This window comes from Osmerus eperlanus, chromosome 18, assembly GCF_963692335.1.
Source record: "Osmerus eperlanus chromosome 18, fOsmEpe2.1, whole genome shotgun sequence".
Lineage (NCBI taxonomy): Eukaryota > Metazoa > Chordata > Actinopteri > Osmeriformes > Osmeridae > Osmerus > Osmerus eperlanus.
Window position 1 is genome coordinate 4,932,760 of NC_085035.1, and position 27,811 is coordinate 4,960,570.

At 47.6% G+C, this 27,811-nt stretch overlaps 1 protein-coding gene and 1 long non-coding RNA gene across 3 annotated transcripts; both read left to right on the plus strand.

Moving 5' to 3' along the window:
* The first annotated feature begins 2,229 nt into the window (after window positions 1-2,229).
* mef2ca (myocyte enhancer factor 2ca) lies at window positions 2,230-21,774 on the plus strand. 2 transcript variants are annotated; one of them, XM_062483807.1, is made up of 12 exons: window positions 2,230-2,442; window positions 4,182-4,342; window positions 4,563-4,866; window positions 9,642-9,831; window positions 10,606-10,809; window positions 15,971-16,114; window positions 16,221-16,419; window positions 16,502-16,546; window positions 16,665-16,840; window positions 17,674-17,803; window positions 17,908-18,040; window positions 18,152-21,774. In XM_062483807.1, exons 4-12 carry the CDS (start codon window positions 9,778-9,780, stop codon window positions 18,492-18,494), a joined length of 1,428 nt encoding a protein of 475 aa, XP_062339791.1. In that variant the 5' UTR covers window positions 2,230-2,442; window positions 4,182-4,342; window positions 4,563-4,866; window positions 9,642-9,777; the 3' UTR covers window positions 18,495-21,774. The 2 variants fall into 2 exon arrangements, with proteins under 2 accessions (XP_062339791.1, XP_062339790.1); XM_062483806.1 differs by lacking the exon at window positions 4,563-4,866 and having other exon boundaries at window positions 2,232-2,442.
* Window positions 21,775-22,382: 608 nt separating this feature from the next.
* On the plus strand, window positions 22,383-27,435 carry LOC134038545 (uncharacterized). Its single transcript, XR_009932662.1, has 4 exons — window positions 22,383-22,714; window positions 23,466-23,544; window positions 24,527-24,579; window positions 24,960-27,435. It is a non-coding gene; the product is annotated as an uncharacterized LOC134038545 (long non-coding RNA).
* Window positions 27,436-27,811: the final 376 nt, after the last annotated feature.

Below are 27,811 nucleotides of genomic sequence, written 5' to 3' on the forward strand. Positions count from 1 at the left end.
ACTCCTCTTATCAAATGGGAGTCATTCTCTAAGCGGGCACTACAGACCCAAACTTGTGTGCTGTGATAGAGCGGACTGCCACTCTATCCTTCGAGGTGTTGTCTTAAAGTACCCCTCAGGACCCGTCGGTTTGAGGGAAACAAACTTCAGGACGTCATAATATTCAGACTATCACCTAGATTTAACGGTTTCGCTGACAGGCTTATGCACTTGTTTATTTGTCTGCTTTACGATGTTTATTTCCGTGGTTGGCGCGTGCGCGTGCGTGTGCCTGCTCCGATGCTCCTGACAAGCAAAACGAACAACCTGTCCAAACTCCTCACTTTTCACAAGACCATGTTTACCACCCCTCTCCAGATGAAGGAAAGAGAAGCCAGAGATATCAGGGACTGTTATTGTGTGTAATGTAGTGCTATGGCTAGGGTTAAGACCTTTCCCCTCCAGGAATAATATTTTCAGGGGGACGGAGAGTACATCTGGATCTCTTTAGACCGGCCTTATTGGAACTGTGTCTGCTTGTTGATGTTTCTACTGCTACCCCATCTACTCACCACATTACCACCTACACACAAACCTTCATGCACACACACACACACACACACACACCAGCTCACATGCTTTCGGTGAACCGACATATGTGCACATGCCTACTGTACACGCACACACCTACAGTACTTTACAACATGCCCAAGAAATGAACGTTAGGAATTGGCTATACTCCTGATCCCTGAAGAAAAGCAGAGGACTGACAGATTATTTTGGAAAGAGAGAGAGAGAGAGAGAGAGAGAGACAGAGAGAGAGAGAGAGAGAGAGAGTAAAAGACCTGAGTAAGACAGAAGAGAGAGAAAAGACCAGGTCCTTCCTGACTAAGGCACAGGCTTTTCGGTTTTATGCATCACAGTTGGCACACAGGCCGCAAAAACAAACCATCGCCGGACTCGAGCTGGCTCAGTGCTTCTCTGTGCCAGACCGTAATTCAATTTCAGTGACGCGTTTTACTGGCGTCCTGTGGAGAGTGTGGCGTTCACAGTCACCTTGTTCTTCCACTCCTCTCCGACCCACTTCCGTTCTCCACCTCTCTTCTCTCCGTCCCGTCAAACGACCCTGACAGGAGTCTAAACAGGACGAGGGGAAGGAGAGCAGGATGGCGATGAAGAACCGAATGGTAAATAGACGTGGATGGACGGGCGCAAGCCAGCCGTGAGGCGGCACAGCTGCCGAGCTGAACGCACCTCCGCCTCCGCTGGTCTCTCTCACACACAGACCCCAGTCTACACACTGACGCTGGACACCATCTTTGTGGGGAAGCGTTTCTGTGGCTCGTTGTGAAACGATCCCTAAGTGTATAGGCTGTGTCTTCATGGAAGCCATTTTGTAAACCACTGTGTCTTGTGACTACCGGGAGTCTTTGTCATCTTGGAACCGCGACCACATTGGCTACTCTTGGTATGCCGGTGCGAGGAGATGACCAACCGGTGGAGACTCTTCCTGGCGAGCTAGCCGCGATGGCGGAGTAAAGTCAACAGTGCCGAGAAGCCATTAAACGTGCGAAAGTGTCATTTCCCGTCGACTTCAGGACCGGTTTATTTGTGTGTCCTCCTTCGCGCGGAGACACACACCGACCTGCCCGCCTGCACGTGTTCTCCTTGGCCTCCGAGAGAGAAATAAAGTGGGCGTGTCGGTGTGTGACTGCGTGGGTGTTGTCTTTTGGTCGTGGCTCAGGGTCCGTCATATCGCCGAACCGGGCGATTACACTGCTGGAGCACACAGAAGACATGGATCACGTCAAAGTGCCTTCGGATCAGCCTCTTGTCTCTGGCCCAGGCGGGGCTGACTGGAGGGGACAGGTGACGACTGATCCTCAGAGGAGCAGATGCTCTTGGGCTGATACCTAGTGCCCCGTTCACAGGTTTGATCTCTCTCTCTCCCTGTGTAATGTGGAGAGCCACAGGCCTCTGGAGCAGTAATCCGGCGGCTCTTATGAGTGTCAGCAACACACACGCACGCACACACACACACACACACACGCACAGACACTCACTCACACTCACGGCAGCGTCAGTGACACCTCGCGGCTAAATATACCCTGAGAGACGGCGACAGGTGACCAGGCCTCGGCCACGGACACACACACTCGACCAGCACGGACTTAGGGAGAGGTCATAGGGTGTGTGTGTGTGTGCGTGCGCGCGTGTGTTGGACAGGTCTGGTGGGGGCTGAGTATGTGTCCCGTCTCAGTGTGCAGCGAGCCTTGAGCCTAACAGCCCAGTTCTGGGTCCTCTCCTCTAAGCCAGCTGGTCTGGCTTGATATCGTTTTTTTTCTCCTTCTTTTTTTCATCGCATCTCTTCTTTTTTTTCGGTTTGATATTAAAGGAGCGACTGAGCCGAACCACAGCTGGAGCTGTCGGAGACACTTCCAGGTGAAGAGTGATACCGCGCCGGTGAGTGTCTGAGGAGAAAAGGGTGGGGGGGGGGGGTTGAGTGTGAGGTCTGTGTGGCATTCAGCTGGGACTCGGAATGGCTCCATTGGGGTTTCAAATGAGGGTTTAAAGTGCCTTGGGCAGACAAGGATATCGGAAAACAAGTCAACCTAGTTAGTGAGTGAGCGAGCGAGCGAGCGAGTGAATGAGTGAGTGAACGAGTGAGCGAGTGAATCAGCGTCAGTGAGTGGATGTGAGCGTGAGCAAGGTAGTCAGCGACAAACACGTACGTTTGGTTTCATCCGCCGACTCCCACACACCGAAGAGCAGATTGAGCTTGACAAAACGTAGCAAGTACGACGGCTCCTCAGAAAACTCTGGAGAGTGTGTCGCCAACATCTGTGATTGGCTGGATCCTGTGTCCTTGTTCCTGGGCTCTCTCCGGAGCAACCTGTCACATGTTGAGGTTGGAGAGAGAGAGAGAGAGAGAGAGAGAGAGAGAGAGAGAGAGAGAGAGAGAGAGAGAGAGAGAGAGAGAGAGAGAGAGAGAGAGAGAGAGAGAGAGAGAGAGAGAGAGAGAGAGAGCGAGAGAGAGAGAGAGAGAGAGAGAGAGAGAGAGAGAGAGCAACACAGCTGCATGAGTCAATCAGGAGGGAGAGAGCTACATATTCTGGTGTGGTCCGATGTAGTCATGTGTGGGCCCTGACACTGGGACACACTGAGGTCCAGGGCTTGGGTTGGATCACACCTAGTATCTGGTGTGATCAAACACCACATCGCTAATGTGCTGCCAGTGACCACGTCTGGATTCAGCGTGCGCACGTACCGGAAAAACGTGGAGAAAAAAAAAAAGAATCTCTGGTTTTGACCTCTTGTTAACAGTCACCTTTGAATCTGATCCCACTGTCCGGCTGTGACCTTTGATGCTTTGACCTCTGACTCTGGGAGCTTGGAGGTCAGAAAAAAGCACAAAGGCCTCACACTGTGAAATCGAGAAGAAAAGGTAGAGATGTTATTGGCCGTTGTTGAATTTGCCAAATGAGCAAGAATGATGTCATGTGCCTGTGAATGAGTGTATGTAAGTGACATTCGGTGTGTGGGACCCATGTCATGAGAGTGACATGGGTCTCTCTTAGGTGAGAGAACACAATAGCAACTGCATCTTTCTCTGGGAGTATTCAATACTCGCCACTCTGCCAGTGAAACAAGATCCCCAACACAGAACAAAAAGACCCAAGTTTTCTACAAGTCCATCCCTTATAGATCACAGGTGTCCCTCTCTGAGCATTCTGGTCTCCTACTACACCAAAGATGAAGGTAGCCCCTAGTAGAACCCTTCGCAGACATACACGCATGTACACACGCACACACACGCTTGCATACGCACCCGCACTCAATCTTTACGATTTCAGGGAGGAAGAAAAAAACAAACGTCATGTATAGGTTGACGTATGTATAGTGCGTGTGGGAGTACCATTGAAAGATGCGTAAAAAAAAACAAAAGCATAACTCTTGGTCATCAACCACAGTGTGTCAGTTCCAGTAAACAGGTGCAGTTTGCACAGTTTCCACTATTGGGCGTCAGTGAGCCACAAGCCACTGTCCCACGCACCTTTGTGTGTTGTCACTCTCCAATAAGTTTTTCTAGGGTAATTTTTCGGAATGGGCCATGTGTCTTTGTGTGTGTATGCGTGTGACTGCGTGTGGATTTGTGGACGTGATATCGTCCGACTTGCCTAACCTCCGGACCTATCCACCAGGTGCTAAGTAAAACCTACGGACCTGGAGCCCCTAGGGAATCACTAATGGAGAGCGGACACGCTGGGCGACAATACTGACACACGGCACAGATTGAGGAACAATCTGAAGGCTGGAGACCGAAAAATATCAAAGTTGATAGAAGGAGACGTGCAAGTGATTGGTAAGTTCAGTTCAATGCTCCATCAAGTGTGCGTGCAGCGGGTGCGCGCGCCCGTGTGTGCGAGAGGGTGTGTGTGTGGAAGGCTGTTCACCTCGTCGAGCGCCTGTGATCGTGAGTGAATCTGCGCGCAAATTGTTGAAGTGTCAACGCTCAACGACAACCAACGGGAAACAAACATTCGTGGATAATCCCCTTTTCCTTCCCCTCCTCCTTTCCCCAGATAATCACTCTCTCACTCAACTCTAGTCAGGACCAACCAGAGAAGGCACAGCTCAACTTTTATCAGACTCGGTTCTTTACCCAAGAAGCATTGAATGCGGGAGAAGAGACGTGGTCTTTGGCCGTTTCACTGCCCTGGAAGTAGATTATAGCACACGTAATTAATGTATCAGCTCTGAAGTTCAAACAGATTGTACATTTTGTAACGGCTTCTTCGCGCGTAGTATTTTCCCTTCATCCAAAAAGAAGCGGACCAGGATCGCGAAAACGGCCGTGGCAGGGGTCTGTCACAGATGCGGAGTAAAGTAAGTGCGTATTATCAGTGGATATGCCGTGTGACTTAGTTTGCGACCAGGTCCTATGTTGTCGGGCCATACATATTGGTCAGTTATAGAATGGCATTCGTTTTAGATGATCTAAAAAGACTATGACGGGGTGTTTGTTTGGTTAGTTAATGTAGACTTCACGGCACTCAAGTATTATTAGAATGGGACCTGTCACAATTGAAACAGCGATACTCAAAATATCAGTGAAGTCTTATGCATTATTCCTAACCCTCATACGTGTTCTTTATGAAGGTAGCAGGGAGATTTATTTTTCTTCATCCCACCTCTGACACTTATTAGGCTACTGACATACTTAAAACATAGATGTGTTTTACATCTATAGATTTAAGACTGAGAAAGACCGCTGCTGGTCGATAACAATTCTTGAAAACCTCGGATCAACCAGTGGAATGGCTGAAAATAGAGTGAATCATAGTTCACTCTTGTACCCCTCCGGTACCCACCAGGTGTACTAGGCTATGTCAGAATCCTGGAGGCCAGATGACTACAGTGTAGTAGCCAGCCCAGTGTCAATCACACAGCTCGACTTAGACAGGCAAAGATGTCCTCACAGAGCTGCTTCATTTCTCTGCTCTTTGCTACTGGGAAGGCAAACCCGCTTATGTTTACACGTCATCTTTTTGATTTGACGTTATCATAATCATTTTACAAATTCATCGGGCTTTACTCTGATTAATCTGTTGACAAGACATTCCCGTCAAAGAATGCCTCACCTGTATATAGTATGGGCAGGAAATCCTGTCGTCCTTCAGACTCCAGTGTTTTCTAGTTCTGTGTAACATTCTCCTTGTCACCAGTGCAGAACAGGCTGGTGATGTGGTATCCCTATAGTCAGAGAGACTAGCACAGAGGAGCTCTTTGTGTAGCTCCAGCATGTAGCTGATGGCCCTCAGAGCCCCCTCATGTTATGTGTCTTACTCTGGTATTTATAGCCTATCATGTGGTTACAGTTGGGTGAGGTGAGAAAAGGGTACAAAAATAAAATTTGAATCTTCAATTTCGTGTGTAGTAGACAAATGCGGTGTCCTGTGTAATCCACTTTTAGACCAGGGGTCTTCCTAATGTTTAAGAACGCAAGGTGCTGGAAGCTTTTCAATCGATACGGCTAACGTGCAGTTGTCCTATCACATGTCTGATATTGTAGTACCCCTACTCTTAACACCACATCTCCCACCACCTCCAGCTGCCTTCCAGTCATCAGCCTCGGCCCTCTCTGTGGCCCTGCGTGGCCCAAGCCTGGATCTACCCCATTACCCCCCCCCCCCCGACTTCCACCCCCCCTGCCCTAGATTCGGACGGACCCCCCACCCTCTAGCACCCAGACGCCGTACACCCTCTCTTTGGCAGCGGGACGCAGACATTTTGGGTGTCCTGCCAAGGACTACAAAGACACTGCCACCCTTCACCCACGACTGCCCTCTCCCGCTGCCCAAGAATACACACACAGTCTGCCGTTCGTCTGCATTCGCCAACCGTTTTTATTCGGCTCTTTGTTTGACAGTGTGTGTGTTTGTGTGTATTATGTAAAAGGATAAAATGTGAGGTAGATAATATGCTGTGCCTTAAAATGACAACTCCGTTTCTGCGCTGTGGTTTGGCCGTCTCCGTCTGTGAACCAGACTCCAGCTTTTGTTGTTTGAGGTAAAGAGTTCATTCCTTTATTTTTGGAGTCCTGCTGGTTTACGTGTATTCTATAAATAGAGGAGGAAGTTTGTGTGTGTGTGGGAGGGTGGGTTTGTGTGTGTGTTTGTGTGTGGGGGTGGGTGGAGAACTGCCGTCATCCTGGCTCGGTTTGTATGGACACGGGTCTGTACGTCACATCCTCTGAAAGGGTACACTCTTGGAAAACACATGCACACTCTTTCTCACACCCCACAAACCCTAACACACCCCACGTACTCACTCACACACTATCCTGATAACTACAGGATGAAAAGCAGAAACGGGCCCAAACTCCCACGCCGTCTGAAATGCTGACTTTGCCCGTCGAGCGGCCGTGCTATATTTACACCATGTCGAGGGACGGAAAAAAACGAGGCGTTTTTTTGTTTTAATTCCCTGGCTGATGCGGTACATAAAGCGTTATTTCGGTCATGTTGTCTGCGTGGCGTGTCAGTGCTTGTTAGGGCGATTATCGAACGTGCCCTTAATTGCAACCAGCACCAACAGGTCGAGAGCCCTCGACATGTCAATTCGTCTTGGATCACGCCGTCGAACGATGACACAGCCGTTTCGGAAGGGCACAAGGGAGGACTGTCGACCCTCACGGCGCTCGCCTGCACCGCCGGTAAAACATTCGCGGACGGTTTGGGAGGCAAACCTCTCGACTCATGGATGCCATAAGATGTCGGTCATGGACGGTCCTGGGTTCGTTGGTTCGTCGAGTGGGGGCGGCGAGGACGACAGGGAATAATGAGGAGGATGATGAAGAAGGAGGCTCCTCTTAGGTGCCGTCGTAAGGGACAACAGCTTTGCCCCCCCCCCTCCCCCCCGCCCCGGCCCCCCAACACACATGCACATCCTCTGAGCCCTCACGTGCCCCTAGTGATCCTCCTATCTGGTTTCTCGGCTTCTTTGACGGCAGTAAGCTGTAAGGAAATCCCTGTGTGTGTGTGTGTGTGTGTCTATGGGGATGTTCCCAGTCGCCTTTCTGACCCAGGTTCTTAAGCTTCTCTTAAGCAGACACACACACACACACACACAGGTAAATCTCACATGGCTCCCAGATCCCAGATGGCGCGCGCACACAGACAAACCCAGGCACGTGGTGATGAATGACTCGCAGTAGCGAAGCCGCACTGCAGGCCTGCGCCCCGTTCTTCCACACGCCAGTGCTGAGACGTCACCCGTCATTCCATGTGAACGCACGGCCGTGACTCATCGTTCGTGGCTGTCAGGACCGCACGCCCGCTGTGGGCTTTCCGAACCGTCTCTCCGTCGACTGGGGAGAAAAGAGAAAGGCAGGCTCTCGAATGAAAGGATGGAGGGACAGGCGTGTCATATTTGTCCTCCCGAGTGGACAGGCCTGATTTCTCCGCCATCTCAGTCTCTTTATGACTCTTTTCATCGTTCCATCATCACTCCCTCCCTTTGTCACTCGCTGCGTTTCTTATTCCTGCTCTCCATCTCCATCCCCGCTACACTCAGTCCTCGAAGCTTTCCTGTTTGGGTCTGTGTTTTTCGTTCGGGGGGGACGTTTGTATATGCGCGTGTGTGTGTGAGAGAGGTGTAGGGGCCTTACAAGGATATGGGGCGGCAAGGAAAGGGTGACATGTCACGGATGGGATTGGTGACGGATGTTTAGACTCAGGTAAAGGTTGGCAACCCTGGCTTAGGGTTAGCCTGGTTCGGTTGTGTCAGGAAGTCATACAGGAGATGTTAAAGATGGTTGTTGTGATCAGGAGGAATGAGCAGAGGGATTGAGGGGTCAGCTTTTACATCTTGGCTCCGAGTGTAGACAGGTGTGCTGGATTAAAAGTGTGTGTGTGTGTATGTGTGTGTGTGAGAGAGATCAGAGCGGTGGCTTAACGTTATGTAAGGGCCTGTATGACAAGGTACAGGTGTGTATAGATGTCATCCCATGGTGCAGGTGACTGCTCTGACCAGGTGACAGGGTCTGTCTCATGTACAGGTTAAACCCTCCTGCATGTGTCTGTGTTTTTAAGGAGAGAGAGAGACCGAGAGAGTGAGAGAGATTAAGACAGAGAAACTAAGGCACAGAGAGACATGTAACTACATGTAGTTACATGTCTGTCACCTGTATGTATGTTTAATTATCATCTGTATCCGTATGTGTGTATGAATAAGTATGTATAAGCCTGTGATTTATATGGGTAGAAATATTTCAGTAACTCCACTGTTGCTTTGGCAATATTAACTTTTGATATTTCATGCCAATACAGCCCATTGAATTGAAATTGTATTGAGAGAGAAAGAGAGAAAGAGAGAGAGAGAAAGAGAGAAAGAGAGAAAGAGAGAGAGAGACTAACACAGAGATATATATATAGTCCCAGATTCCCAGACATGGATTCACCCTAGTCCTAGACTAAAAATGTGATCAATGGATCAATGGTCTTAATTGTTCTCTTTCTTTACAACTAGGTTTAAATCCATGTCTGGGAAACTGGGCCAAGACAGAGAGACTAAGAGAGAGAGAGAGTAAGACAGAGAGACCAAGACCGAGAGAGAGAGAGACTAACATAGATAAAGTCACTTAAGACAGAGAGAGGTAAAGTTCGGCACAAGGACTACAGTATATGTGCACAGCACACACAGCTGCACTGGCCTAACTCTTATCATTTGCATTCTGACATGATTCTTTGTCTCACTTCCTCCCAAGGGACCAGAGGGGGTAACACCCAGAGGAGACAAAGAGAGGGAGGGAGAAAGAGAGAGAGACAGAAAAAACAAGGGTCTTTTATTTCTTAGGGTACCTCATTTATATTACATCTTTCCTTTGTGTTTTTTTCCACTGGATTTAAAGGTTCATTCTCTGTCGAACCGGCGGAGACGCCCCCCCGTTTTAATCAGTGATGGATTCCCTGCCGTCCAAGTCAAACTGTTGACTTATCAACTGTCGCACGCAGAATCCCAAACACTGTTGAAACTCTTCTCTCTGGGATTAATCAATACAGTGTGCGTGGGTGTGCGTGTACGCGCGTGTGTTTGTGTGCTTTGTTGATGTCGTATCTGGTTATCTCCATTCTCTCCCCTCTCGTCTCTGTCTCTTTAAGGAACGATTGCCAGAGGTCGGGAACCGAGAGAAGTAGGGAAGGCTGCTGGTAGGATCTGAGAGAAGAACGAGAGAGCTTGAAGAAAGGAGAGAAAAAAGACGTCTGGAATCAAGCGAAAGAGAGAGAAGGAGCAAATATGGGGAGGAAGAAGATTCAGATAGCTCGGATTATGGACGAACGAAACCGACAGGTAAATACACACACACAGACACCCCCTCCCCACACGCACACAGACACCCCCTCCCCACACGCACACAGACGCACACAGACAAACATACAAAGTTGGTACCTCTCTCCTTTCTAAGTTTAGAGCCATGCCATGTTGTCACATGACTCTCACAAGCTGGTGAACACGGCATCACGCTCGTAGACCTAAGCATAGTTAAGGGACAAACTGCTTTGTTTCTGGCACACACACACACACGCGCGCGCGCGCACACACACACACACCAAGCACCCCCAGGCGTGAGTGGGAGTGGTTCCTCTCTTCCTGTTATGACAGGAAATGCTCTCACATATGTTTCCTGACCCCAGAAGCAGGGCTATACTGACCTCTTGGCTCTTTCCTTGGACTCTCTACGTAGGCCTTATTGAGTGTGTGTGCGTGTGTGTGCGCGCGTGTGTATGGATATATTTGTTTGTATAAATATATATATATGTGTGTGTATGCTGGCAGTTATCATATCATATCAGTCTCATGAGTCACTTATGTCCTCATGCCTGACAGCCAAAATGTGACAGCTAATTGTAAGAAACACTAGTTCTGCAGTTTATCCTTAATGCAGCGAGATGTCAAAGTAAAGAGATTAAAACCGTTTTACAACCACATATTGGCATAACAACAACTAGTAAAACTGGCCATGACCTGGACACCAGAACACAAAAATGCAAACACATTAAGCTCGTCACATCTTGATTTGGTTTCGTTTCCATCTCCTCCCCCCCCCCCCCCCCCTCTGGCCAGGTGACGTTCACCAAACGGAAGTTTGGCCTGATGAAGAAGGCGTACGAGCTGAGCGTGCTGTGTGACTGCGAGATCGCCCTGATCATCTTCAACAGCACCAACAAGCTGTTCCAGTACGCAAGCACCGACATGGACAAGGTGCTGCTCAAGTACACCGAGTACAACGAGCCCCACGAGAGCCGGACCAACTCCGACATCGTGGATGTGAGTTTATGCATCCCATAATTATTGTGTGGAGTTGGCATGGCGACCCCCCGCAACAAGGTTCTTTCACGGAAGGGGTTCACCCCCGGTGACGGTGTTGCGTTCTCTTTGTGTGAAATGGGTGTGTGTGTTTGATGGGTGTGTGTGGCGCTAAGCTGAACAAAAGAAGGCCGGCGTTTGCAGCAAAGAGCCTTGGCCAGCCAGAAGGAAGTTATGTCATGGTGTTAGAAGAGCAAAATGGCCGGTGTATGCACACACGCACACACACACATACTTAGAGAGTTGTTGAAGCGGTTCTGGACCTGCTACATAAAGGCAGCGAGATCCTGGATGAGAGATAGAGCCCCAGAGGTGATTCAAGAGCTTTGGTATAATAATAGTTACGTCCTGCTGTTATCTCGGTGTCTGCTTTTCACGACAAGGTACCGGTTAAACTCGTCTCAACACAACTTTTCTCTTTTCTTTTCTTTCTCCTGCCCTACTGTACCACCCTCAATGGAGCCGGTCGTCATAGCGACGCCGCACGCAACTGGCGTGACGTCGTCTTCGAGCCGACACACGTCACTCTGGAACGTTCTGTCCGGAACAAAGAGGCAACGTCTGCCTCTGGTTGACCAGGCTTGGTTTTGTGGGTTGCCGTGGAACCGGGTAGTCCAGTGATTTGAATGAATTGCGGCCGCTATAAAGTATCTTGGCTGACAGGATGTCATGCTCGGTGGTGTTTGTTCAAGATGTTGCACTCAGCTCGCTTGGAACCAGGTGCTACCAAAATGACTATAAACGGTACGGGGCAGGTACCAGATTTGCCCTATTAAAGCCCCCAAAAGTTGGGTAGTCAAATCAAATCGAGCCGGTACTGTGCAGTGGAAGAGGGGCCTAACTGGGCCATAAACCTCCCTGGCCCTGGCCCTGGCCCTGGCTCTGGCCCTGGCTCTGGCTCTGGCTCTGGCCCTGGCTCTGGTCCTGGCCCGGGCTCTGGCTCTGGCCCGGGCTCTGGCCCGGGGTCTGGCCCGGGCTCTGGCCCTTGCCCTGGCCCTGGCCCGGGCTCTGGCCCTTGCCCTGGCCCTGGCCCGGGCTCTGGCCCTGGCCCGGGCTCTGGCCCGGGGTCTGGCCCTGGCTTGTCCACCCACGCGGCTCTACACATGCTCTTTCAGTCAGCTCTGTCAGGGGCAGGCTAATCCCCCTCTAATCTACTCTAATCTAACATAATCCCATTTACCTCATTACTGTAATCTCTACAGGCTCTCTCTTATCTCTCCAACGCATGGTCAACACTTACTCTCACCCCTTCCTCTCCTCGGCCTCCCCTCCTTCTGGCCTTATCTCTCATCCTTCTGTCCGGTGGAGGGCATCCCCCTCCCCCTCCTCTCTTCCGTTTCCTCCTTCCTCCTGGAATATTCATCTTCTTTTCTCCGCCTACCTGCTCTGTCATTTCCTCCCCCCTCCCCTCTCCCCCTCGGGGCACACAATGTTTCATTACAGGGAGGAGACGGAGGGATGGAGGGGAAATAAAGGGAGATCGAGGGGAAAGGTCTGCCTAGGCTTTCTTGAGATCCGACTGTCTGTTATGTGATCTGCCGTTGCGATCCCACGATCCCCCCTCTCCTCCCGTGGGCCCCCTTTCTCTCATCCACACGGCTCCTCTCCCTCCCTCTCACCCTTCACCCTCCTCCCTCCTTGAAGGTCCCCCCCCCCATCCCTGCTCCCCTTCTTTTCTACTCCCCCCTCCCTCCAAAGTGCACCCCACCTCCACCTCCTCCAGCCCCCTTCCTGCTTTGACCTTCTGACCTCTGGTGTTTAGACATATAGACGGATTGACAGGAAGTGAGGTCCCGGTGAGATTAGTCGAGATTCGGGGGGGGTTGGGGGGAGGATGTGTAGCTGATGACGGGATCATAAAACAAGAGGGCTCCTCCAGCAGAGAGACAAGCGGACAGGTCAGATACTCTCGCGGCGTTCATCTCTGTGGGACCCGTGGGGCGTGGCGCGGTGGAGGGGCGTGTGCCGCTGACCGAGTGCACGGGCTTTGCTCTCTGATCTCCTCGCTGTGGTGACTGTCCTGGGATCATCCCCCCCCTCCCCCCCCCCCCCCAATCAGACTCAGGAGACTCCTTGGAGTTTGATTGGAGTATTTCGAGGCGGGATGTGGATTTGGGAGACTTAACTCTCCTGAGCAGACGACACTACAAGCGTGAGTCGGGGGACTTGTGTGTGGGGGGAGTGTCACTCCTTCTAATCTTCTGGAAGAATTGACACGTTGTATCATATCATCACCACCCTATGTTGAGATTAGCTGGGCAGACTTGGGGTATTTCTAGATAAAATAGGCCATGACACGAGTTACCATGACCACATTCTTTGTGAATTGATCATATATATACAGGCATACAAGGAAATATTTTTGATATTTAAAAAAGGTCATGGGTGCCAAATAAAGGGAATAGGAAGAATCTGCTGAATGACACAGCTGTGGTAAACGTCTCTGAGTTGAAATATCTGCCCAAGAAGAATTTATCTGAAGAGAGACTCCCTTGTTTTGGTCTTTTTCTGCTGTGGGGCGTTGGTGTGTGTGTGTGTGTATTTGTGTGTGTTTTATTGGCTCTATTCTTTGTAACAGGGAGTTGTATTTGGTGCATTTGGCCGAGGATTGTGGCTATTAATAATTTGGAGAACTCTTGCATTCTTCAGTCCTCTTCGAATCCTTCGCCTTTCTCTATGGTGTGTGTGTCTGTTGGAAATTGGAAACAGCTGAAGTTCTTTCTTTGGGTTAGTCAAGTAAAAAAAGAAAGTAAAAACCACACACACACACACACACACACACACAGTCAGTGTAACTCTAACTCCCTTTGTGTCGGCTGTGATCACTCCCTGTTAAACTGCTGGAAACCGGTAGTGGGCTAAAAATAGTATGCAGCGCCGCTAAAAATAGTCTCGGCCGGCTGTGTGGGTTTGTGTGTGTGTGTGTGTTCCATAAGGGTACAATCGAGAAGAATGGCCAAGAAACTGTGAGCTGAGGTACCAGACCTTCTCTCTCCCCTCTTACCTTCTCTCTCTGCACTGTCACATGTTTAGATTCCAGTGGATGGGATGTGTTTATTTTGCTAAGTTAACTTGTACGCCAAAATCGATCAGGTAGACACAAAACATTATCGCAACGTTATTGTTACAATCCTCTCAAAACAATATGTTGAGTTCAGGCAGCTTCAGTCTATTATTTTTATAAAAGGCTGTAGGTTGTGGATATTCTTCTGGTGCCTAACGGGACATATTTCGCAGGGAGTTCTCGATGTTGTTGGACACTTTTTGTTATTTTTGAATGGGCCCACATGAACTAGTGACACATCCGATTCTGGAAATGATTGATCTGGATACATTCTAAAATAATAAATAGGTTTCATGTACGGTGAGGGATACGCGCAACGTTTATTTGTGCAGTTGTTTAAAAAAAACGACGAAAAAACATCGAGCTTGACTTTAAGGTGCCCTTTCTCTCCGGCCACAGTGTGGTCGGGGAAGGAGGGATGCGGACATTCGACAGGAATGGTGTTCCTTTCAGGGCAGTCGTGGCGGAATGGTGTGAGGGTTGCACACCATGTTCCCTGGCACACACAGAACAAGTGACGCCCCTCGCTTTGCCCTTGTAGAGGCAGATCCTGCTCGCGTGCGAGTACATGAAAATACACACACACATGCACATATACCCACGTACGCTTTAAGTGAAATAGGTGCACGCCCAGCACACACCTTAGTTGTAGCCTTCATGTGGCGGTTGTGGTTATGTGGCTGCGAAATTGAGCAAAGATGAAAGAGGAGGGATATGTCTGCGTAGAGGTGCAGACAGCTTAGGGAGGGGTACTTCTGTCGAGCTGTGTGGATGAGCTCAAATCAAATTGGATTTGAATAGCCTTTTTTAATTTTTTTACAAGTGATATCACAGAGGCTTCACAGATGTCTACGGACCCGCACCTACACCAACCTAAAAACCCTCGAGGAAGACACAGATCAAAAAACTTCCAGGAAAAGATCAGAGAGAAACATGGTAGAAACCTCGGGAGGAGCATTTCAGTGAGGGATCCTCTCCTCCTGAGACGGTTGGTGAGAGAGAGAGATCTGCTTCCTCTCGCTCTCTCTCTCTCTCTCTCTCTCTCTCTCTCTCTCTCTCTCTCTCTCTCTCTCTCTCTCTCTCTCATTCAGCTGTTTTCCTTCAAGGCTTGAGTGCCTTCAGTCAGCTGTCCCCAACCACCTGCCATACCCTTACCTTCACACACACACACACACACATACACACACACGCGCACACACACACTTCCTCAAGGTTACCCTCTTGAGCCACTCCAGCTGTTCATTATCAGCATAGCAGTATGCGCGTGGACCTAAAGAAGGCTGTAGAAAATGCCAGACTTTGTTGTAAAGGGGTAGTGGGCGTGTGATGTACAGTGTGTCTGGATGTGTCGGTGTGTGTGTGTATAATTAATATGGATATTGGAGATAAAAACAAGGACTGCGTCGGTAGCGGGTCATATTGACTTGGGGGGTGGAGTGGGGGGTGAGGGCGGCGCAGTCGGTGCCACATGAGCAAAAAATAGCCTTCTACGGCCATCCCGCAGACCTTGCGCGGCTATTGGCTGAATCCGGGCCCTGCCCCTCCCCCCCCCCCCCTCCCCATGTCAACCAGTAACAGGTGGGCATGACTGGGATGAGTGGGATAACTGGACTGAGCCAACCACTGTATGTATGTGTTGCGTGCGTGCGTGCGTGTGTGTGTGTTTGCGTACGTGCGTGCGGGCCAGTTGCATTGGTCCGGTGATTGGACTGCCCCCGTGTAAAGTGCTGAGGCAGGTCAGGGTGAGAGCAAAGGCACATACTGTATGGCACACACACGCACAGACGCACACACACCGATTTGATGCCTGCCCCTCTCCCCTCCCAAACCCCTCACGACACCGTGACTACACTTACAGTGACGCGGGTCGTGTAAAGTAAAAAACAAAAACAAAACAAAAATCTGACTCTTTTGCTGCTGAAGCAAAATCGACCTGAGGAAGTTGAGTATTCCTGTACAGATGGCGCCCCCTTGTGGCGGAAAGGAGTGGCTCGTTGGGCCCGCACCATCGGCGCTCAGTGGTAAACGTGGGCTCTGTCTGTCTCCCCTCTCTGTCAGACCCTCAGGAAGAAGGGCCTAAACGGCTGCGACAGCCCCGACATCGAGGCGGACGACTCTGCCGGCCAGAGCCCCGAGTCGGAGGACAAATACCGCAAGATCAACGAAGACATCGACCTCATCATCAGCCGACAGAGACTGTGTGTAAGTCCACGCCGGCGGCCATCTTTGCGTTCTGAACCGGATGACCCCCGCCACAGCTCTCTCCCGGTGCTAATTGCCATTGTATCCGTTTTGTCCGTCCAAACAGGCCCTCCCCCCCTCTAACTACGACATGGGATTGTCCATCCAAGCCAATAACCCCAGCGGACTGCTTTACTCGCACCCCGGGGTGGGGGGCTCCTTGGGGAACCACAACCTACTCCCCCTCACACACTCTTCCCTGCAGAGGAACAGCATGTCGCCTGGACCCACACACACACACAGACCCCCCAGTGCAGGAAATGCAGGTGTGTACGCACGTACACAAGTACACACACACACCCACCCCACTCACACACAATTTTCATGCTCTCTTCTCTCTTTTAACAGGTTTGATGGGATCCGAGCTTTCTAACACTGTGGTCTCCAGTGCTGGTAAGATTATGTCTAATACATCATGTTGAGTGCAGCAGATTAGTACAGTATCTTTGCATCCAAGTCGATCCCACGTAGAAATCAACGTGACCTTGAATCTCTTCTCCTCGTTGACCAGGTACCGTTAGCTATAGTAACCACTGCGGCTCCCCAGGACTGATGGTGTCTCCAGGGGGCATGTCCAAAGGGATGCAGGCCAAGACTCCACCCCCCATGTCCCTGAGCATGAACCGCAAGCCGGACCTGCGCACCCTGATGCCCCCCAGCAACAAGAATAACAACATGCCCACCATCGTGAGTGCTCTCTTTCTGTCTGTCTGTCTGTCTGTCTGTCTGTCTGTCCTTTCTTTCTTCTCTCTCTCTCTCTCTCTCTCTCTCTCTCTCTCTCTCTCTCTCTCTCTCTCTCTCTCTCTCTCTCTCTCTCTCTCTCTCTCTCTCTCTAACTCTCTCTCTCTCTCTTTCCCTCCACACTCAGTCATCCCTGATCCCTGATTGGGACCTTTTCTCTCTCTCTCTCTCTCTCTCTCTCTCTCTCTCTCTCTCTCTCTCTCTCTCTCTCTCTCTCTCTCTCTCTCTCTCTCTCTCTCTCTCTCTCTCTCTCTCTCTCTCTCTCTCTCTCTCCCTCTCTCATTCTATTATCTCTCTCTATCTCTCTCTCTCTCTCTCTCTCTCCCTCTCTCATTCTATTATCTCTCTCCTTTCTCTTTCTCTCCCTCTCTCTGTCTGCATTTCTCACACTCGAGCCTTTCTCTTGATCTCTCCCTCGTTGGCGTTCCACCCCCTCTTCCCCCATCACTCTCTTCTCTCCTCCTCCCCTCCAGTCTCCCCCTCGCGTCGTGTCACTCCTTCCTGTCCCTTCTCGTGTGGTTCATGACGCCCCGTAAACTTCCTCATGGATAGATGTGTTCTTACTGCTGTGTAGATCCATTAAGGCCCGAACGCAGATCTCCACCTAGACTAACATAAATGTGTTCCCTCTTGCTCAATGCTACCAGTGTGAGGATTTTGACCTAATGCTGGTGAGTAGTAGACATGAGAGATGTAGGTGGGCCTTCACGGCTGTGTGTTCTTAATGGAACCCGAATCCTGATTTGTTTTAACGGCTTTGTTGATGGCCCTCCTTCTAGAATCAGAGAATAAATCACTCCCAGACCGCCCAGACTTTGGCCTCTCCGGTGGTGTCCATAGCAACCCCCACTCTGCCCGGGCAGGGAATGGGCGGGTACCCTTCTGCCCTCTCCACCTCCTATGGCACAGGTGGGTACAGCAGGGAACTACAAGAATGGACGTCATTCAGTTTGCCGTTTGTGAACCGCGGCCCGATGTCTGACCTCTGACCCCCCCTCCTCGTCTGTGTGTAGAGTACTCCCTGGGCAGTGATCTGTCCTCCCTGACAGGCTTCGGTGGTTCTGGCTCTCTTCACCTGGGGTCAGTCACCGGCTGGCAGCAGCAACAGCTGCAGGGCCTTCAACACTCCACGTTAGGACACATGGGGTGAGCAGGACTCTCATTCTCCGTGTGTGTGTGTGTGGTCTCCCTCCCTCCCTCCCTGTGTCCATTCCTTTCTCTGTCTCTGACTATCTCTCCCTTCTTCTCCTCGCCCAGGAACCTGTGCCAGAATTCCAACCTCAACCTCTCATCCGGTCATCAGAACCTCCACATCAAATCCGAGCCCGCCTCCCCTCCCAGGGACCGGGGTATGGGAATGGTGGGTGGGGGCCTCGGGGGCGTGTCCACGATGGGCTACCCAAACAACCGGGGCCAGGCGGAAGCCGGCCGTTCCCCGGGCGACAGCGTGTCCAGCTGCGGGAGCTCGTACGACGGCAGCGACGACCGCGAGGACCACCGTGGCAACGACAACTTCCTGCTCCGACCCCTGTCCAATCAGGATGAGCGCCACAGCCCGTCGGTCAAACGCATGCGCCTATCAGAAGGCTGGGCTACATGATCAATCCCACCCCTAAGGCATGAAAGCCACAGGGGGGGAGGGGTCTGTCTATAGTGTTACCGCATAGTGTTATTATGATTATATTATTCTTGTGCTGAGTGAGTGCTATAGGTATAACAACGACATATACTGGATAGGGGATGGAAAAGTAGCGTTAAGTGAAATGACAGCGTGTTTTTAATACTGTATACTGTAGTAGCTATGGCCAAATGTAGCCCATTACATGAACGACAGGGGCTCAGTTGAGATTTTCCCATACACAGTGGGTGGCGAGTGAGGAAGGGTTCGGGGCGGGGGGGGACGGGACGTGTATTGCTTGTACTGTGTGCGTGTGTGTGTTTGGGAATATAAGTAAATAAATATGTAAGCACATTTGTACATGTGCAAACTCTAGGTCAACTACAGTAACAAGGATGTGAGGAAATAAGTCTGGTACTCAAAGCTACTGGTGAGTAAAAAAAAAAAAAAAATGTTAAGGCCTAGTGTGACATAGGACATGAGAGCAAGGTGAAGTACTAATGTAATACTGAGATAGTACTTGTATAGTTCTTGTTAACAGAACCAGGTGTTTCAGTCTGCTGTCCTGGTTGAATTGCAGCTGTATGTATGCTCACCACAATCCATGCTGTGTTGCAGGTTCAACGTATTTATGTAAATATAAATATATAGAAAGGGGAGATTGGCAGAGTGACGGTTAGAGAAGAAAAGAAAGAAAGAGAGAGAGAGAGAGAGAGAAAGAAAGAGAGCCAGAGAGAGAGGGAGAGAGAGAGAAAGAAAGAAAGATGGTGAGAGTGTGAGGGAGAAGAACAGAGGCATATGCCACAGGTAGCAGAAAAGTGAACCCCAGGACAAATAGAATGTTCCAAGGAAAGAAGCCTATGAATTTGGTCAATGTCATGTTAGCGGAGTGAAAAGGGGGCTGCATTTAACTCCACTCTTCCAAATGAACAGTTTTACTCAAGCAAAGCATGTTTGGCTTTGTAAAGAATAGAATGAGCCAGTGTGTGTGTTTCATAGATCTGCCAGTGTGAGCAATCAGAGCCATATAGACAGATGGAAATTGGATGCTTTGCTGCACAAAGACGTGATGTCTCTTTATAGTGAAATGTAAAAAAAGAGTATATTCCTACCTAATTATATATATTAATTTGAAAAGGATTTTGAATGTATTTGAAATTAAGGATGCCTATAGCCCTTTTAAGTCTATTTAATAATGTTAAAACAGTTGTTTTTCAGAATAGCAAAAGTTCTGTAAGTGCTGGTGCACATTCTTTTCTATCAAATATCCTTGTTTAGCCAAAAGGCAGTAGACCTTTGCTTAGAGTAGTCATTCTACACTACACAAGCAGGTAGTGTACATTTCTACATTTCTACAAGTCGATCTGTACGGAATAAGATTATAACCCTGTTTGAATACTTTGAATGTATCCTTAAAAAAAATCTGTATAAATTCGTCAACAGGCCCATGTGAGATTAGTGATCACATTAAGGGTGCATTTCTACAGTATTTCTGCAGGACCTCTGGTCGGGGTGCTAGTCCTGGGTTCAGTCCCGCTGCTGTGGTTACTATTCTCCTCTGTAGTCTCACATAACAGGGCGGTTTAGGATAGGCATCTTTTTAAATTTAGCCTCAAATGATCAAGATAGCACTTACCTGCCATAGGTGAACTTTTAACATGATCAAATACAAAGGACTTAAAATCAGATATGCATTTCCCCCCCCCATGTCCCAGTATAAAACAATGACATGGCATGGACACTATGGAACACAATTTGACACTGGGAATGTGTCTTAAATAACCACAACAATCATGGTTGCTGTACCTCTCCATTGACATAATAAACACGCAAAGTTCATTTCACATACTGTATCAGTATACCATGACGAACCAGTGCCTTAAGCTGTTTAAACCCCATTAGAACAACATGAGATTCACGTCAAGCTCCACTCCATAGCAGCGGGTAGAAACTGGATCCAGGCTCTAGTCTGTCATGTTCTCGTCTGCTAGCCAGACCTGCTGTAGGCACATGGAAATAAGGAATGATGAGCTGCATACAGAGGCTGTAAAAATAGTTTTACAAAGGTGTAAGATATGGCTGGGTGTTGTCTATTTTGAATATTTTGGTTGAGATGCTGTATATTTGAAGCTCAAGCCCCCAGCCGCACCCCCTGGGCTAAATCCTGCTTCGAACATTTCCCCAACTACTTAGAGTTGTGTTTCAGTCCAGATGTTGTGTGCACTATATCACAAGCTATAATGTTTTTCATGGAGATTTGTACTTTTTAAAATTTGAATTGTTCTATTCTGAGACTTTGGTTTATCTGAGCAGTGGCTGGACGGCTGCCTATCTCCTTACTACAGTTGTACTGTGGTTGATGTCATTTGAAAGTTTTGCAAAGACAAAAAGTTAACCCCAAAAGCATCACTTTTGACTTTGAAAGTCACCTTTGTTCTTTGCCAGGCTGCAATACCATGATAATGTATGTGCAAAAGGGCAGAGCCCCGAAGATGTCTCATTCTACTTGACTTCCCCATCCTCTCTCAAATGAACAGGGGTTCGTTTCTCACACCATAGTCCTGCAGAGCAACCCGTTTGTAGGTTCTGACCAAGCACAGGAATCATCTGAACATGGTCCAGATGACTGTGATGAGGTGAATCAGGAGGGCTGGACATGAGCAGACACCTCCCTATGGGGTTCTGGGAGTTTGAGGCCACTATTCTGGGTAGTTCAAGTATTGAGTTGGGAACCTGGAGCAAATGGGTTATAGACTAACCATGGCATGTTGATCCTGCTCACCCACTGGTCAGAGCAACTCTCTTTCCTTGTATTGTATTCTCTCTTATTAGAATGTGTCTGTGCTGTAAAGTCTGCAATCTACCTGTACTTCAAATTTACCCATAATACAAACTTTCTGATCAGTTCCAAACTCTGTGTTCATGAGAATAGTATAACTTTGCCCCTCTAACTATAAAGGTGCATGAACAATAAGGTTTGGGTGGCCCCTGTATTATTTGTTTTCCCTATTTAACATGAAAACACCAACCATCAAGGGTTTGGGCTTTTATTTTTGCTGGTGACTGGGAAATTTGAAGTAAATGTTTTGAAATTAAGAGGCTCCAAGCGGCATAAGCTGGCCTTTGTCGCCACTTGAAGACAAAATGTTTCTCACTGGAAGTTCACCTCTGTCGCAGCTATAAGAAATCAAATGTATTTTCCTGTATTGGAAATCTGGTATTTGTATTTTGCAGAAAAATTCAGTAAATATACAGGCTCTCATATGTTTTGGTGTGATTTATTTGACTTTGTCTGAATTTTTTATCCTGCCACTCTTCTATTCTGCAGGTACAATCACTCACTCATCTCAGACACCTTTATGAATCATTTGTTTCATTTGTTCTCCATACCTTATAGACCTGAATGTCATACTCATGTACCCCCTTGGGACATTTGTACTGTCACCGTTCTGGATGCTGAATGCAGCATTGACCAAGGTTAGGCCTATGTCAAAGAACAACATAGTTGAAGTCAGAGTGAACATGAGTGAATGTGTTGCAGGGGCTAGCCAGAATTTTATTTTTGTGGGGTCCCATCTTAAAATGAAGGGGCCACTAAATAATAACAAATAAATGCAATGTAGGTTCCTATGTAATCTGAAAATCTATTTTCCAAATTTTCATCTGATAGTTTTATTGAGGTAAGGTTTATTTTATTTGGACCATATGCCATTCTAATGTAAAACCACTAGATGTCACCAAGGACCAATTACTCCTACATCGCCGGTATTCAACGCAAGCATGGAACGGGAATACTAATCGCACGTAGCCAATAGCCAGAGGGATAGCTCCCCCCGCCTAAAATCGGATTGGTGGACACGGTTCTATCAACCCAGACAGGAGGACCTTGAGTTACTGCGGACTGCACAGAGTCAGTTGTCTGGCTGTAGCTACTGCAGTTCTAATGGGGGGCTTGGCCCCGGTCCAAAAAACCTTTCGTATTAGCTCATTGTTAAGATTCTAGCTCTTTACCAAGTCGCAGAGAGTGTAACAGTCTGTTAAACACAGCCTTGGAGAGACACAAGGCTGCTTTTATTTTAAGTCATCCTAAATGCTGTCGCTCAGCACGACTTCATTGCAGTAATTTTTTAACTTCAGCGAGCGCTCTGCTACTGTAGCTGGCGAGTTCACCAGCAATAGAGACTAGTGGAACGGGACGATCTGTAAGTAGCTAATGTAATGGCTGGCTAGTGAGGTGGCTAGTTCGCTATTTAGCAAGCCACAATGACCTAAACAAGTCAGCTGTTTCCATTCATTGCATACAGTTTGCTTGTTTGTTAATCAAGCGTAGCAAGCTAGCAGTTAGCTATGCTAATGTTTGTTCACATCCCTAGCACTAGCAGCTATTACATTTATTCATTTAGCAGACGCTTTATTATTGTGACCTCATACTCGGCATGGACCGCATTTATTTGTTTAATTGCAGTTTAGCTAGCTTTATGGTTAACGTTGGACACATGTAATTGCAAACCACCCAACAAAGCTATTTTGCTTGTCAGCCTGCATACTTGGCTAAGGAGCTTGCTAGTCGCGATAGCTAGGACCGCAAGGCTAGCAGTTAAGTCCACCCTTTTTAAGTCGTTGAATGAATGTACCAGCTAATCTTCCTGCTTTGTGTCAGACGGGACTGAGACTTGGCAGCATGTGAAATACTAGAGACGGTAAAACGAAATGCTTGATGGCAAATGTGGCTGAACCCCAACCGTTAACTTGCACCAGTTCGGGTTTGCGGACAGACAGCACGGATCTATATTTAGATCCAGGGAGTCAGGCGAATCGTGCTTTGTCTGCAGTAAATGCATCAGAAAAGCACCGGTGCATCAATTTAATTTAGCAAACGTTAGCCAGATGATAATTTACTGTACACCACGTCCATTGTCTGACTAATAAAAATTGGATTCCTTCTTTTTGCAGCGGTTCCAAACTGCTCCGACGACGAGACACCGCAGTAAAAAAAAAAAAAAAAAAAAAGCTCCGTTTGCCGAGGATCATGGTGAGATTTGACACAGCCTAGCAAAGACCAGTTGTACTGCATGTGATAAAAATGTCCTAGATTCTATATTGGCATACATCAGAGTTTTGTATTAAAAGACATTCGTTTTATTCTGTCGTGTATGCTGCATAGTGTACAGTCGTTGGTTCGTTGGTCCTCAGATAACCTCAACATTGCCTCACATAACCTCAATGCAGATGCATAGAAAGAACACGGACTGCTCATTCTGAACGGACACACCATGGTTGACTGTCAAAATTGTATCCCTCATTGTCAATAGCAAAGCTAATAACATTAAGCAATACCTTTTAATAAAATTAAAGAATAATCTGTTCTCAAAGCAGCTGAATGATCTCACTAAACCAGCAGCACCAATTGGAGTCAGCTGTAGTTGTTTCATCCAATCCGAGGCACTTGCAGTGCTGCAGTGGTCCTATCAGAACCTTGAGCAGCAGTAATGCAGTGCTGGAGACCACTAAGCTAGGCTGCAGCCTTCCTCAATCCAGTGCTGTGGAGTTCAGCCGGGACAGAGTCAGTGGAGGCGGGCCGTAGGATCCGTCTGTGGGTTCAGAGGGTTCAGGCACGCTCAGTGTGGCGGTCTGACGTGAGGAAAAATGTGACCTCATTCGACTGTTGCTGGAGGCCGTCCCATCTACAGTCAGGGATGTGGAATACACAGTGCTTTTAGCAGGTGGTGGACTCTACTGTAATGACTAATGCTGAATGTATGTGTGTTTACTTGAATAACATACCCTGTAAAATAAGGTTCTATTTCTGCACATTTTGTGCTCGTTGTGATATAGTCTCCTCGGTCAGATGCTTTTATTTGCTCCACAAATAGTTTTAAATGTTTTTCAGGTTTTGCATAAATGAGGGGGCTAAGCACACCATGACTAAGCATCTTTAACAATGCTCTTTAGCTTGAGTCCCATTTAATGTGAAAACTGAGACCTTTTTTGTATTTATTTCATCTCCCTCACAGGTACGGGCTTAACGGCTGGATTGTAATCAACAGTCAATGGAGGTGTCCCTGAGGTAACAGACTCTTCTCAGAGATTTAACCGAAGCTTCATACTGAGCGAACAGACAGAAAAAAACGTTTAGTTATATATTCCATGACTTCATAGATGGTTATCAGAGTTCCAGCACTATTAATTATGGTTTTGGAAGCTACAATCATGTCTGCATGCTGAACATTTATTAAATCACGGGCAAGATTTAAAAAAAAATCGCATAGCCACCCAGCTATGAGGTCATTCTTGTGTCCTATAGGACACATCACATGGTTTTCTGTCGGATTTCAGATCTTAATGGTTGATATGGTAACTCGGTGTGCAAATATTGCACAAGGATATGTATTTCACAAGGTTTGACTCTTGCCTAACAAGTTTCTGGGTTCTCATTTGCATTGCCAGAGACGACTGCAGGATCACTCAGGCAGCCAGATCAAATGGGAACTGTCGTGGAGCTCCCAGTTCCTTCACTTTGGCCTGGGAGACGCACGCTCTCACTGCAAAGATCAAATGGAAAAGATGAAGTCGACATACTTTAATTTCTGTAATCGAGTATATCCTTTTGTTTGGGGGGGGGGAAGGATTAGGGTTAGATAAGATCATGACTGGGGAAGTTTTCCTGTCTGTGTGATGATCATTATTATTAACATGTTAGAATACATATGGGACTCTAAGCCTTGTTGATATGTTTGTTATCCGGGGGAGGGGAGGAAAAGCCAGATGTGACACACAGCAACTCTGTAGAGATGGACCCAACGCTCTGCAGAGACGGACCCACCGCTCTGCAGAGACGGACCCGCCGCTCTGTAGACGGACCCGCCGCTCTGCAGAGACGGACCCGCCGCTCTGCAGACGGACCCGCCGCTCTGCAGACGGACCCGCCGCTCTGTGCTGACGACCTCCGCAGATGTTGCCTCGGGAGGGGGGGCTAAGCAACTTGCAGCAGCATGTCTTCCACTTCTCCACAAAACACACTCTAACAACTCAACCATCCTTCTCGCTCTCTCTTTACTGTACGTTAACTCCTAGTTCTGGCTGTGCAGCCTCGTACGGAACAGTGCCGTTCTCGCGTTACAGTCTCGAGTGGTTTACTCGCAGGTGCAATCATGCAGAAAAAAAATCCAGTCCAGTATTCCTGACGTCCCCATCAGTCGTATTTTGTTTTTCCAGAGGTACTCAGCCTCTTGAAATATTCATTTATTTAGGCCGCCGTCATCAGTGACATGGTCTACGTATATTTCACACTACAGTATTTACTGAGGCTCAGAGTCCCTGTTTTCTCCAATTTAGAAACTAAATGCTTGGTAGTTTATGCTTTATTTTCATGTGCTTGTCTCTTTTACCAATTTATTTCCCCCCCCCCCGAGTAGCTATGCTTTGTTAGGGTCAAGCGTTTGCGTTGCCCGTAATTACAACCATATGTAGTACATGTACGCTGTGATGTATAGAAGTAACTGTAGAAATGCATTGTTTCCTTGTGGTAAGTGATCGAGATGCTGCCACGGATTTGAGACACTGATGAATGGTGCTATTTTGGACTTTAATCTCCTCCTTGGTAAGGTAGCTGAGATGGGTTTTTATTCTATATTTTCACATTCTAAGAAGGTGTGGGTTATGTTGTCGTCTGGTTGTTGTAACTTGGCCTGGATTGACTTTTTTTTTTTGTGGTTTTCTGTGCGGCTTTCTCATTGGATTTGTAGAAAGGTAAATTGAAGAGGAGAGGGAGAAAAAAACAAACGATCATGGTGGATATTTGAAATAAAGGAAAGGGTGACGTGATTATCCGAATACGTCATGTTGAGGGGAGCAATCACAAAACTGCAATCTTTGAACACTAGTTTCCCTTTAACTCGTCGTGTAGAAAGGGAAGATATAGCGCCCAGCACATGTCACTTTTAGAAAATGCTGTTTGCTTTTGTTTGTGCATTTGATAGACAATCTCAAACCAAGAGTGCATTCCCTTTCTCAATAGACAGTATATATATGCAAAGTAATGCACACTAATGACAAAGCAATGGCATGATCAAAGGATGTCGTTAAGACTCCACAGCACTGTCATTTGCAGGGTTTGCTTCAAGTTGCTTGGAATAAGTTCAGCCAAGAAGTGTTCTTGTGAACTGGCCAGATAGCCCAGAGGCCATCGAAGTGAGTAAGTCCCAGCCTTGGTGGTTTGGGGTCTTTCACCAGCTCGTTATAGTATAGTCATGAAAGAGAAATTGATGCGAGACTGACAAGTATAATCTTGTTTGAAAAAAAAAATTAAAGAAGCATTTTCCAAACAAGGCAAACATGTAGCATCACATGACACACGGAAGAACAATCTTTTTCATTGATGTCTTTTCTGAATGATTTTGTAAATTAATTGAGACGCTTTCTTTGTTACAAAACACAAACTAAACCAAAAAGCTTTTTATTTCATATTTTTTTTGGCTCTAGTGGTTTTCAAACATTGAAGAGATGTCAGTATTTCCAGTTTTGTCCTTGCTTCCTGTTAATTCATAATTGTTCAGATTCTAATATAACCAACTTGAAAGCCCACGTTAGTTAGTCTTCCATGTCACCCCTCAATATTGGGGTATTACTGTATCAGTTTGATCTAGTCTAACTAATTGCATGCTCTATTGTTGATTTTATAAATAATTCCATTTCCTTCTGTTTTTCATCCCATTGACTTGGTATGTTATGTATATGGAAAAAATGAATAGCTTAGGCCAGATCTGTTGTAGTGTGTTGATGTATTCTGTATTTACCAGTGTGTATGGTTAGGTGAAAAACCATGAAGCTCGCTTTTCGACATTAATAATGAAGCACTTATAGTATCCCATGTACTTTTTTGGCACTTTTAGCAGTAACTCAATAAACACGCAAGCTCTTTGAATTGTTTCCAGTCTCCCTTGCATGAATGAGCTGTGAAAAATGGTGCATTGTCAGTCAATCTCAATCGGTTTGCGGTTGCAAAGATACTTACGTAAAGACAGCAGCAAGCCAAGTTTGAAAAGAGAAAGCGTTAAAATTGTAGTCTTATTTTAAGAGGATTTTTAGATGAAAGGCATGCTGAGTTCAATGTAATTAATGCACATCGATGGGAAGAATACACTTATGTGGTTGTTATATATTACTATATGACAGGGACATAGCAAGAGTAAACACATATGGACATGAGCATAGATACCAATGTGTATCTTAGCCACATTTACTGGTTTATCTACCATCATAATGGTGACTTGATTCACAAGAGCTTTATCATCTGTGAA

Bases quoted from the DNA above. Each gene is read 5' to 3' on its own strand.
- mef2ca (XM_062483807.1), top strand. From the start codon at position 9,778: ATGGGGAGGAAGAAGATTCAGATAGCTCGGATTATGGACGAACGAAAC. The intron at 10,810-15,970 runs GTGAGTTTATGC...CCTCTCTGTCAG, and splicing joins CCAACTCCGACATCGTGGAT to ACCCTCAGGAAGAAGGGCCT. The intron at 18,041-18,151 runs GTGAGCAGGACT...CTCCTCGCCCAG, and splicing joins TCCACGTTAGGACACATGGG to GAACCTGTGCCAGAATTCCA.